A 13,091-nucleotide genomic window follows, 5' to 3' on the forward strand; every position below is an offset into this window, starting at 1 on the left:
AGAGCATTTCAAAAGTGACACATGTGGGATATTTCTTCTGTCAGGGCGATTCCCACTATAGATCAACACACACTTGCTATGCTCATTATGTGTGTTTCGAGAGAAAAGTCTATAATCTTTGTCACTTTTAAATGCTCTATTTTTTTCATTCAAATTGGTATAAGTTGGGAAAATAAAGTTGCATTGTGCCAAATGAGGTATCAAAATATGCAAAACAAAATGTTTCCAACTATTGACTGCTTTATTTGGTAACATAGGTTTAGTGTCTTTAAGATGTTGCTTTTGTAGTGTATGGATACTTTTTGTATACAGTATAATGTACTTTTCTGGTTGTTTTACAGTAACTTACAAAAAGCTCACATTTTGGATCTTAAATTCATGAAAGTGTTGTGTACTTGTACCTGTAACTCTGCAACACTTGCCCACAAGATATACAAGAAATGATACTTTTTCAGTTGAATATTTTGAAAACCAAATCATGTTTCCTGTCTCCCATCCATGTGTAAAGAAAACAGCATGTGTATATTTAAGAAGTGGATTTGAGGAGAGCTGAAGTTTACATACCGTATTTATTTCAACTTTTCTCAATTCCACAGGGGTTGAATGGGAAGTTACATCGACAAAGAAGAGATGAAACAGTCACATTACGCGACATCATGTCTGCAATACTGCTTACTCGTGGACCAGTCGCAACACACTATGCCGTAGTCAGATACGGTCCCGGCTATCTGCGCTCCGTCTCTAAAGCTTACTATGACATAGCGCAGCAGAGGCTTCAGGAAGCTAAGCTGGGATATATCGTAAATCTCAGTTCACCAAGAACGGATGTGTTTGTGAAGAAATTGCCGTATGAGATTCAGGATGGTTTGCGTGAGAATCCAGATTTGGCCAAGATTGAAGAGTATGTGTTGAGATTTAATTCCCCGGCCCAGGCGTGTATAACGCTTAACATGAGACGGAAACTTTTGCAGCTAGGGATTGTGGGAGAAGGCCAATTCAAATGAAGGGTCAGTGCTGTGCGATAAACCAGGCTCAATTGTTTAGAAAAGGGCAGGCTTATTAGAAAAGTATGCTTGGTGGTTTGGGAAATAACGGAGAGGAACAAAACAATATATATGTTTAGGAAAATAGAAGCTCACTCCCAAGAAATCAACTGAAATCATTTGTTTATTCATAGCTTTGTTTGATTGAAGACAATAGCCTGTTGTAATCCAAAATCTTAATATTGCATATTTTTGTTTGACAAATCCAAACATTTTACTCATGACTGGGGTAAAAGTTGTGAGCAAAATTTCTGAATTTGTCAAACAAAAATATGCAACATTATGATCTATTCCCTAGGAACTTGTATTTCAAGTTGAATATCTCCACCTATGCGAGCATATACCTTGGTTAGGGTATCAAAGGGTAGCCCCGGGGTACTCAGTACAAATGGCCATACGGGGACGTGCCGCAAACATGGGTAGCCTTCTGGTATATCAATGACCCCTTTTTCAAAGCCTATTTTGATATATGAATGGGTCCTTTTTTCAAAATTTTCGCATTTTTTTTCGGAAAACAGCCCAATTTTTCCTTAATCTAGCCAAAATTTTGGGAAAATTTGTAAAAACTAAGACAATTTTGGGTAAATTCAGCGAAAATTTTGACTTTTGGTATATCAATGGGTCCAAATTTCTTGAAAAATTGGTATATTTATGGGTCTACTTCCAAAATCTCATGCACGTCCCTACCAAAACCAAACTTGAGTACCTGGGGGTAGCCAAACCTGGCACCCAGATCCTGAAAAATGTCAGTTGATATGAAGGTAAAATTCTGGGTGAAAAACTCCTCAGGAATGTAATCCATTCATTATGGGTACTGGAGGTTTTACATGTAGGTGGCAATGAATTTCATTGTGACTCAGCATACTTGCATAGGATATCTAGGAAAACAACCGCATAATGCTTGCTTGGGTCCATTTTAGACTAATGAAACATTGAAAAATACTTTGGGTACTTTTAAAAAGTGCTTTTACATGTACATGGGTGATAAACAATTCAAAGTACAAATTCCCCATGCATTGTATAGACCTGTTGTTTTAGTGATAAGAGGAACAAAGGTCTGCATTTGTCTGTTATGTATTAAACCGATCTGAAATATTTTAAATATCAACTCAATCATGAAATCTAAAGAAGAGTATATTCCATTTGCACATGAATTATTTATGTATTGAATAGATCTGAAATATTTAAAATATCAACTCAATCATGAAACCTAAAGAAGAGTACTAGGTTGAAATTATGCTCTGTGTTATTAAAGAATTGCATACCAATATATATATAATTTATTAGTAAAAACAAGAAACTTGAAATTACCTTTGTTCTGATACTTGTGACTAGACTCATACAGTGGACCATTCCATTTAAAATCTACACACCCCCTGTGGAAGATTTCAGTACCATCTCAATTGCAGTTGTAGCTTATGTTCAATCCAGCTGGAAAAGGTGCTAGTTTTATGGTAAATTCCAGAAATTTGAAATGTAATGTACAATTGTTTAGATTTCAACTGGAATAGCCCATAGTGAATTTGCCATAGTTAATGTAACTCAGAAAATGTTAGCTCTGCTCAAATAATTTCTACATCAATGTAAATTTATATCACTGATATAACACAGAATTTAACATTTGTAAACACTGCCGAATTCAGCAGATGTTAGATGTGCACAGGAAGATCTATGGCTTTAAAAAGTTTTTCCGGGTAGCACAGATTTGTTTGCTTCTCAGACTACTGTAAAATTTAATAGTCCAGATATATTAGATAATTTGTAAAAAAAAAAAAATGATTCTGATTTTGAAGTAAATGTATGTAAATGTTTAAGTTGTATCAATGTTGGCTAGTAAATTTGTGTGAGTCTATTTTGAAGAATGAATTTAGCATAGACAAGCTTGCATATCTTCCATGGAGGAGCAAAATCCACCTGTTAAGGTCTGTCTAATAGTTACATCATGGCCAAAGCCATATGAATGTCTTGGGTTGTAGTATTGTATTGTGTATGTCTTTTCAGTGCCAGTCTGAGTACACTACTTACAATACAGAACAATTTTAAAATGATCAAGATTGTATCCCAACAAACACACAAATGTTTTTAAAACATTATAAACTTTTTGCAAATAACATTTAGATGTTGGGTATATAAAGGTCATGAAAATGTGTTTTAAAACATTTTATATGGAAAAACACTATCAACATTTGAAGAGCTTGTTTCCAAACCACGTTAATTCCACAACCATGTGTTTCTCATTTACTTGTGTGCTACAATCACAATTACTTTGATAAGTTTGACATTAGCAGCAATGACCATCAACAAGCCATTATCAGTGTTCTTAATTAACCGGTTAATTATAAACGGCGGTTAATTAACCGGTTAATTAACGTTAATTAACCGGTAAGATTGGTTAATTATGGTTGGAAAATATATAAATCCAAGCTCGAAATTCAATATGCCATCAAACTGAAAAACATTGTGCAAGTATTTTACATGAGCATGAAGTGTTTTTGTCCACCTTTAGCTTTAAAACATTCCATTTTAATTAAAAAGTTATTCTCATATAAACTTATAATGTCAATTCAACCTGTTTAAAAAATTTTACACTCATTGACACAGATGCACAATGACACTGTAAGTCTGTGACTCGCATACATTTTTAATTTTATCAACTTTTAATTTATTAATTGAAGCAATCCTGGGCCAAAATGATATAATCTGTTCACTCTGCTGTGGATTTTTGGGTACATGTACAACAGGTGGTGGGGGGGGGGGGGGGCATTCTCCCTGGTTGAAGGTATATGGGGATGTGTCACAGGTTTTTGAGTACCTTTTCAGCAATTTTGGTATGGGTAAGGAGTAGGACAAGGAAAATGTGCAATGCGCAAAAAGCGACGAAATTTGCACATTTTGGGTCATCAATGTGTACATGTAGCTTGTGCTCTTTAGCAATGTCATATTGCATTTACAACCGTATGACAAAACAGACGAAAATAGTAACTTTTTGCACAAGATTTGCAATTTAAAGAAAATTGGCCATTGCTGAGTCAATAAAATGAGGCTAGTATATGGACAATAATTATAAGTGTGCTCTTTCATTTAAAATAACATAAAATTTGAAAAATATTGTAAGGAACACTTGAGGTTTTGACTTTTAAAACCTACATTTTGGTCAAAATTGTACTTAGATAGGTAGATTTACCACATTTGCCTTGCTATAACATTGAATTGCGTTATCTGTTGACCTAATGGGAAAAAGTGTTTTTAGGGGGAAGTGTTAGCTTTCGTTTGATATAAAACAAATTCTGATTGGAAGTAGGGACATGTATAGAGAAAGTCAGCATCCAAAAGTCTGTGTGGCACATCCCTCGCATAAAATTTTTCAAAGACCTCCCACACACACACCCACATGGATTTGTACATGCTCATATACCATGCAATAAATGGTCTATGACATGCATAACACTCTAGGACTAGAGAGCAAGAAGAAGAATACTATTTTATTATTTCCAGTAAACACTGAAGTGATATTAAAATGTTAAAACTTAAAAAGCGTCAGAATAATTCAAAATTCATAATTAACCTATTTTACCACCGGTTAAATATGATGCGGTTAATTACCGGTTAATTAACCGGTTAATTAACCGGTAAGATTGAGGTTAATTAACCGACTAAGAACACTGGCCATTATTTACCACAACAATGCTGCTTAACAATATGCAGACTTTTGTTCTCATTTGGGAACCAAAGGCCTCACACAGTATTGTTACTGTACATCCATCCACTGTTTGCTTTGTAATGGTGCATCCACTGAACTGACATTACTATACCTATAGCATCACAACCCATTGTAATATCACACAGGTAAATCAGAAACATGTGTTTGTGGACTTAACATGGTTTGGAAACAAGCTCTTCATTTGTAAAATGTTATTATAAAATATTGTTTGTCAAACATTTTTGCAAAATATTTTGTCAACACTGAAATAACATTGTGTTAGAATGTTTTACAGCAACCTTTGACAGATGTTTTGAATGTTATTAGAATGTTTTATACCCTTATACACTTTATATAACCCCTGAAATTTAAATGTTTTCTGTCAAATGTTATGTGTTTGCTGGGATGTTTTGATAAAGGAAGTTCATGTGACAGTTATTGTTATATGCAGTATTGGTCATGTTTATTATTATACAATCCACATGTTTACCAAGCTTGATTTGTCAATGAAAAACAGACTTTTTGTACAGGGCAATTGATAGAGGCTGTCAGTTTTTCGCCATCTTGTGGGTACAAATGATCTGTGTGTTCATGCGTCGGACACCACGTGCAGGGCGCAGCTTGCCACGCAGCTGTTATCGCGCATCAACACGTGATTTTGCTGCATGGAGATCGAACGACCAACACAGCGTGTGCCCACAAGATGGCGGCGTATGACGTCACGCTGACGGCCTCTATTGGAAACAGTATTGTGTAGTACATAAATTTGATATTTTGCCAAATCATTTCCATCTATAGGCATGTAGCGCTCACATAATGTAGTTAGTTAAACACATGATATATCACAGACATTTAAACTTTTAAGGTCTTAAAAGACCTAAGACCATAATGATAATCCTTGCCTTAATCCCATTCCTAATTGTAAGTTCCAAAAGACATTCTGGAATTCCTGCACTGGAATTAGGACTACTCGAAACTACTTGTATAGCAATGCTGGGTGCCCATTTCTAAAGTAATTTTGCCAAAAATAGGGAACCATATGATATTTAAGGATTTGCCAAAAATAGGGACACAAATCTAAAAATTTTGGTTAAGGTCCATAACTCCATATATATATTTTTACAGATTTTATAAGTGTAGTGCCAAATTTTATGTGTGTACATTAGCATGCGAAAAAACATGATTTGAGCTTTAAAAATAGGAATTGAGAAAAGGATTAAAAGGAGACTAAATAAGGATTTTTTTCCAAACAACGGATCCATATCTAAGGATATCTTGTGAAAATCCTACCCATTAGAGCGGTACATCCCTGTATGCCTTATATATTTGAGTACCACCTGCTCATTATCCCATGATGTATAGCAAGTGGGCAGAAACTTATAAACCCTCACTGCTGCGGCTATAACACTTGCAGGACAACTGCTTATTGGTACATATACAGTATTTAAAAATTTACTTGCATCATTTTACTCAATTGTGTCACAGAATTATCAGGCTGTAAATGTAGTTTGCTTTTGTTGGTATCTCATTTTCTGTGAAGTGTGATTAAAATGTAGTTTCCAGTTGTGTGTGGTAATAAATGTGTATTCACACAAAGACAGTTGGGTTTCATTGTGTTTTTTAGCATTATTTTGCTTCTCAACATTCAGCCCTAAATTACCAAATAGAGTAATAATCAATATTGTGGCCCTTAAAGAAATAAAGTTATGAACTCCTGGGAAATATATCCTCTTCTGGGGTGTCGCTGAAAAAATAACCTTGGTCAGTTACGAAAACGCACTACTTGCCCCTAGCTACACCTCTGAAGAATAATGAAATATTTTCCACAGGTGGAGTATGAATTACAAATGGAAACTCACCCTCCCTCTGTGGAAGATTCAAGTTGAATTTTTCTCAGAGGGTGTATGAAATTCAAACGGAGATACTCAAATGTAAAAGTTTATTATGTTTTTATCACTCATTCATAAATTCTATTAAAAATAGTACATTTTTTCATCAACATAATACCATGTTTTGCCATGACATACTTAACATTTTGGGATCCACCCCATAACTAAATCAGTGAGTCTAAGGGTCAATTAACACACAATCTGGTGCATGCATACTACACAGCACAGCAATGTGATGGGGAGACTGAAGGTAAAAATGATAAATGGCGATCAACCAATGAACTGTCTAGAATTTATACATAAGTGATATAATATGTGATGAAGTTTCATTCAACTATCAAAGTATTTTTAGACTTGCAAATCTTCTGTTCTTGAGAATTACTGTTTCAACCACCGAAGTTTCAAACAAATGGCCCAACTACTGAACGACACTCTCGTCTATGATTTAATTTCAAAATGAGCACAATCAATATATGATAGGCACTGCATGAACAAACTACATCTTTAAGCAATGTTCTCAAGAGTTGGTTGTTATTTTTTTGTGTATTTAATTAACAGAAACGAGGGCCTGTACCAATGCCAGCACTGAAGACTGCCATCTTGCTTACAGCCGGACCTGTAGGATCATACAGCGCATTCATACAATCAGGACCAAGAAACTTGAAAACAACAGTCACAAGGCATCAATATATCGATGCCACAGAACAACTGGCAAAATTGCAACTTGGATCAAACCTATCAAACGATAAGCCATATGGTAGGGCACAGGTGTGGTTTGTGAAAAAGCCACCCGAGCAAATTACAGAGATTCTGCAGGCCCATGAAGAACTGTGTCATATACGAGATTATGGAGAAAGATACTCATTACCACTGCCAAAGAATGTGAATATATCAGAAGAAATCAAGCAAGAATTGATAGAAGGCCGATATCTATTGAGTACACATGAAAACCAACTCTTGAATAGGACATTGTAGAATATCCATGCATGCTTTTAAATACCTGTCTTGACATGCTGACACTGCAAAGTCAGTGGACCAGTGCTTATTCCTGAATGTTGAACACAGTCCTTTTCACACTAATTGGCAAAGTTGGAAGACGACAATTTAATTTTCAACACTTGTGCAAATTTGTAGCTTTCTAATTCCAAATAATGGACAGGCCTAGAAAAAATGGTGAATTCAGGAATCTCATTGCCAAGAAAATTGGTAATCTAGAGGGAAATTGTTTTGCATTAAAATAAATGCATGAAGAAGACCAAAATAGTGTACATTATGTACCTCTCTGGGCTTGCAGGTGGGAAAAACCATGGTTTTAAGTTTAACTATGTTTTCTTCTACTTGGCAAAAACACTTTTTGGCGGTAAAAGTGCCAAAAAGTAAGTGATGCACGCTTCATTAAAAAAAAATTCAGATCAAATATAAAGTAACACTATAATGAGCAATATGCAAATACGTAGTTGGTACTCTCTGGGTCTAATCTTTGTGGCGAAAGAGCATCTCACAAACAATACTAGTGGGCCTGATATATGCACACAAAATATGGCTATACCTGCATGTTTTAAGTGCATAACTTATTGTCCTGAAGTTTCTTTACTTGCTAAGAAACCCCCACCTTTTTGTTTTAACATTTGGGGCCTTGGGCCAATAATATTTGACCTATGGGGCTTACATGCACATTAAAAGGTATAATGAACATGTACTACATGTATCAGTATACCAACTCAGTGCACAGTAGCCATTTTATTTCCTGAGAAAAGGTGGCCCTAGGCCATAATAATATTTAATAATGGGTTCATGTAGCTGTGCAATGTATAATTATCTCGGGCTATAAGTGTACTGCCAAACCAAAGTGCTGAAGCTGCTTTATTTATTGAGATATCATAATACCATAATAATTTCGGGTTCCATTCAGTGCATGTAAGGTGTGAACTGACCAATTAGGGCCGCTACAGACTCTGAGTATTCAACATATAATATTTGATGTAACATATCTATGTTATTTAATCTTTTTTCATTCTATTTCCAGTAATGTTTAAGTTTTAATGAATGTTTGATGACATAAAATTGATAATATGTTACGTATAATATCTGGTAGAAATATATTATCGATTTTACATCATCAAACATTTGTTAGAACTTAAACGTTTATTACTGGAAATAGAATGGGAATATAAATAACGTAGATATGTTTACATCAAATTTTTACGTCAATAAAAAGTCTGTAGGGTGACTAAAAGAAAAAGTAAGAAGTAAAAATAGGCATAGAAAATAACTCATGATGTCAGTGCAATAACATAGTGACTTTTCATTGATTTTGCAGAAGCATTTTTGTGTTTCATTTTGTTTACTTAGGTCAATGTTTTAATAATGTAATTAAAATTTAATATTTGCTTCTACATGTAAGATTCAGTTTGTTGAATAGCTTAAAATTTACCTATATTTTCATAATTCATTAATAATTTCTGAAATTGTGTTATTTCAGTAACAGGTCACATATAAAATGTGTTGACAAGTTTAAAAACTTGAAAACAACAAAGAAAATCCATATTGGTTCTTCTATATTTTTTGTGTCTCTTCTCAAGTTGAGAGTAACGCAATGTTGTATCTTGCAGTGTCAGATTCAAATCAGTGCATTTGTGTATTGTTGCATCACCCGTGTATGGGCAAATCACCTTCTACACATGTGTATAAACCCACCAGATTAGGGTAGTATATGCAATTGGAATCTGCCACTGAAAAATCCAACATGGCGTTACTCTCAACTTGAAGACGAGACACACTATAGCCTTTTGTCAATGATATGATGTGCTAAAGTTTTTAATGACACAATATTGAAAAAAAGGTTGTTAAATAACATGTTGTCTTTCAATGATATTAAACAGTGAATAAATTAAAACAGTTGTTCTCTGAGTGATAAAATTGGTCTCATCATCGAAGGCTATGGTATTTGGTGCAAAAACAAATTACACATTGAATTTGTTCAAGATGCTGCTGCCATTTGACTATATGGTCAAAATACAGTCCCTGACTGAAAGTAGTGTACCCAGGGGGAATGGAAAAATTGGCCCTCACCCGGAAATTTTTCAGGGGATAGCAAAGAGTAGAGGGGCATTAAAATGACTAAAAATGACAAATGGGATACAAAATTTGGCTTTACCCCCCCCCCCCCCTCACACACACATTAAAATCCTGGCTACATCACTGCTGACTGAAGATGGATGCACTTGCCACTTGGTTCCAACTTGGTGCTGGGATAAACTTCCTGATGGCTATAAATGAAGTATAATAGATACAATTATTTTTGAGCATATGCAAGAAGATGGTGAAAAATAGTACAACAATACATGTTTTTAAATACACATTTACACTTGCAATTCCTAGCAATTTTTAAAGCAAGTATTTTGTGATGGTAATTATACTAGTAGTCTGGTGAAGAATAGTTGCTCACATCGAACTTGACGTTGTAAGCACAGACATTGGCTTCTAAACTAAGTTGGACGATTTCTATGTCACAAAATACATAGCAAAAGATTGTGATGGTCCCCAGTAAGTTTATTCTACACAGCATGCTGGGAGATTGGAGCCAACATGACACAGCGCACTACCACGGTTGTTTCAATCGTTGTCCCATTGACTTGTGTAGTGCATCTTTCTAATGTGGAAAAATACAAAAAATGATTTCCACAGTTGCGCGATAGACACACATATGATATAGGACGCAACAGTTGGATGTTTCTTACCAGTGAAAACCAAAATCATTGGAAACTTAATATTGTATATCCCAGTAAAAATCAACTTGTGGCTCACAGCCACCACACAGGGAACGTGCCAATTTTACTTGCTCTAACTAATTTGTCCATTTCATGTTTATTTGTTTCATTTACAGACTGATGGAGAATTCAGAAAAAGTTTCTGGCAGAGAGGATCTACAAGTTTTGAAATCATGCGATCACTCTTAAGATGCACAGGACCAATCAGTACCTTCACAGCATTCACACAATCAGGACCACCACGGCTACGCAGCATTAGCAAGCAAGCCTACAACGGAGCAGCTGAAGAGCTACAAACAGCCAAGTTGGGTATGTTGATCAGTTTAGATCGTGAAGGCTCCATCTCGTCTCCTGGAAGATCACCAGTTGTGTTCATCAAAAGTCCACCGGAGGTTGCAGGACCTATTTTAGCAGATGGACTGCTTGATATGTGTTCGCCGGATGAGTATGCAATTAAGTTTAGCTCCAAAGTACCAGCTAAGATCAGCAGAGTTACAAGACAGAAACTGATTGCTTTAGGTTATGTAACATCTGAACAAATGGAAGCTAGTAATGAAACAGCAAGGACCTTAAAAGCGCCAAATATTGACACATCTGTGGACATAATCGGCACATGATGGATATTTCCATGCTAATTACATATAATCACCAACACGGGGATGTTGTACCTGATCTAATTTTAATATAGAATTGGATTAAGCTGAGCTCATTTCACTTTCACATGTTTGAGTGGCAAGTTTCAATAGCACTGCATTCTGGTTTACGCACCCATTAGTCTGTTGTGCAATTACACTAGCATAAGTGTAAAGCATTGCATTTCAAAACAAACATTTGCAACAAATGCAACAGGTACACATTGAATAGATAGATATCAGTGTGTGATTTTAAATGATATGATGTAACCCAGCGTTTCTAATCACTAGCGTTAGTGGTGCAAATAATGACCAACATTTCCGTTCAGTTGTTCATTAGGTGCACTTATTGAGGATGAGAGTATACTAGATGCGTGGCCATGTCACTCTGTGATGCAATTATTGATTTCATGGCTGCATTGAATACTATCTCACTGTTTTTCATGCAATTGGTCCCCATGGCAAAAAGTTTTGGGCTTTTGAGACAAATGAGGTATCAACACTTGCGGAACTGGCATTTGGAACTGGAAAATTTGTTGCATATTGAGATTTTGAGTCATTATTTTCTAAATAAAGTTGTTATTTTTCAATTCAATTCAATAGGTTCCATTCTCTTCTCATCACTCAATATAAAATACATGTGATAACAAATGAAATTCAAAGTTAATGGATAAAGATATTTTATGAGGGAGATGTGGATGCAAAAATAGGAGCCGGGGGGGGCACTCGCATTGGGAAGTAATACCAGTATGTTCCGCCTTTAAGACCCCCTTTTTTAGGTCACTCTCCCGTTCCAGAGACCCTCCATTTCAAGTTCTCCTTCAGCTTCAGAGACGCCACTTTCCTTTTCCAACCCATTTAGCGTTTTTCTCATCAAATTAGGCTCTAAACAGCCAAAAATGTAAAATTTTCTTGGCCTATCGGCCAAAGTGCTCCAAAAAAATCTGATATTTGTAGTTCCAAAGACCCAATTTTTTCATAATTTCAGTTCCGCAGACCCTGATTTTCAGACTCCTAGTCCGTTCCGGAGCCCCTATTTGTCGAAATCGGGGAGGCACATACCCACCAAAAAAGGGTTGAGTGCCCTCCCCGGGAATAGGAGTAGGCCCACCACAGGTGTGCATTTGGGGGTAGCTTGTCAATGTAAGCATAAAATATACAAAAAGCACATGGACCAAGGTATGATGAAGAGCAAAAACATAAGGAAGGTGCCAATTGAAGGGCAGGGAGTTTATCCTGGATATTTAAACAGGACAGGACACTGTAAAACTTTTGTAATGTGTTTGGATTTCAAAGTTCAATTGGCTATTACATTTAAAATCGACACCACATACCTCTGTGGAAGATTATGTATCTTCTACAAGGAAGTATGAATTTCAAATGGAATTCACTCATTAGCAAAGTTGCCTAATGTGTTCATTCCATTTGAAATTCATACTCCCCATGTGGAAGATATTTCCAAAATCTTTAACAGGGGTAGTGTCAATTCTATGGAACAGTCCAATGTGCTTGCACCATGTCAATTCCCTGTCAAAGGAATTCAGAATGCATAGCTGTAGTTAAGAGGAGGGCCCTGTATTTTTCTTAGTGGGAAGGTGCCCAGCAAACACAGAAATGTTCTTAAAATGTTTTTTTTTCCAAAAGCGTTTTAAGGGGTACTACACCCCTCGATAAATTTGTGTCTATTTTTGCATTTTTCTCAAAACTAATAACACAGTGGTAACAAAAGTTATGTATATTATATGGGCAAGGAATCCAATTACTACACTGGAATTTCAGTGACCGAAGACAAGCGGTTTGTTATTTATGATAAAGAAATAAGGTACCACTAGGATGTACCTCGTTTCCTATCATATATACTGAACCGCTTGTCTTGAGTCACTGAAATTTCAGTGTAGTAATTGGATTCCTTGTCCCAATAATATACATAACTTTTGTTACCAGTGTGTTATTATTTTTTTATAAAAATGCAAAAATAGTCACAAATTTACCACAGGGGTGTAGTACCCCCTTAATAACATTTAAAGCAATAATGTGTGATTTGCATAAAGAATATA

The 13,091-nt window shown here is 35.6% G+C and overlaps 1 protein-coding gene across 4 annotated transcripts in view; it reads left to right on the forward strand.

Annotated features, from left to right (window-relative positions):
• Positions 1-12,666, forward strand: part of LOC140137946 (uncharacterized) — a 41,500-nt gene extending 28,834 nt beyond the window's left edge. For 2 of the 4 annotated variants that reach the window (XM_072159752.1, XM_072159753.1), the window contains exon 5: positions 10,519-12,666. In XM_072159752.1, coding sequence (XP_072015853.1) covers positions 10,519-11,019 — 501 coding nt within the window. In that variant the 3' untranslated portion in view covers positions 11,020-12,666. Of the gene's footprint in view, positions 1-596; positions 1,403-7,190; positions 9,482-10,518 lie in introns of those variants that run through there. The other 2 variants (XM_072159754.1, XM_072159755.1) reach the window with 2 other exon arrangements.
• Positions 12,667-13,091: the final 425 nt, after the last annotated feature.

This window comes from Amphiura filiformis, chromosome 17 (genome assembly GCF_039555335.1).
Source record: "Amphiura filiformis chromosome 17, Afil_fr2py, whole genome shotgun sequence".
In the NCBI taxonomy this organism is placed as follows: domain Eukaryota; kingdom Metazoa; phylum Echinodermata; class Ophiuroidea; order Amphilepidida; family Amphiuridae; genus Amphiura; species Amphiura filiformis.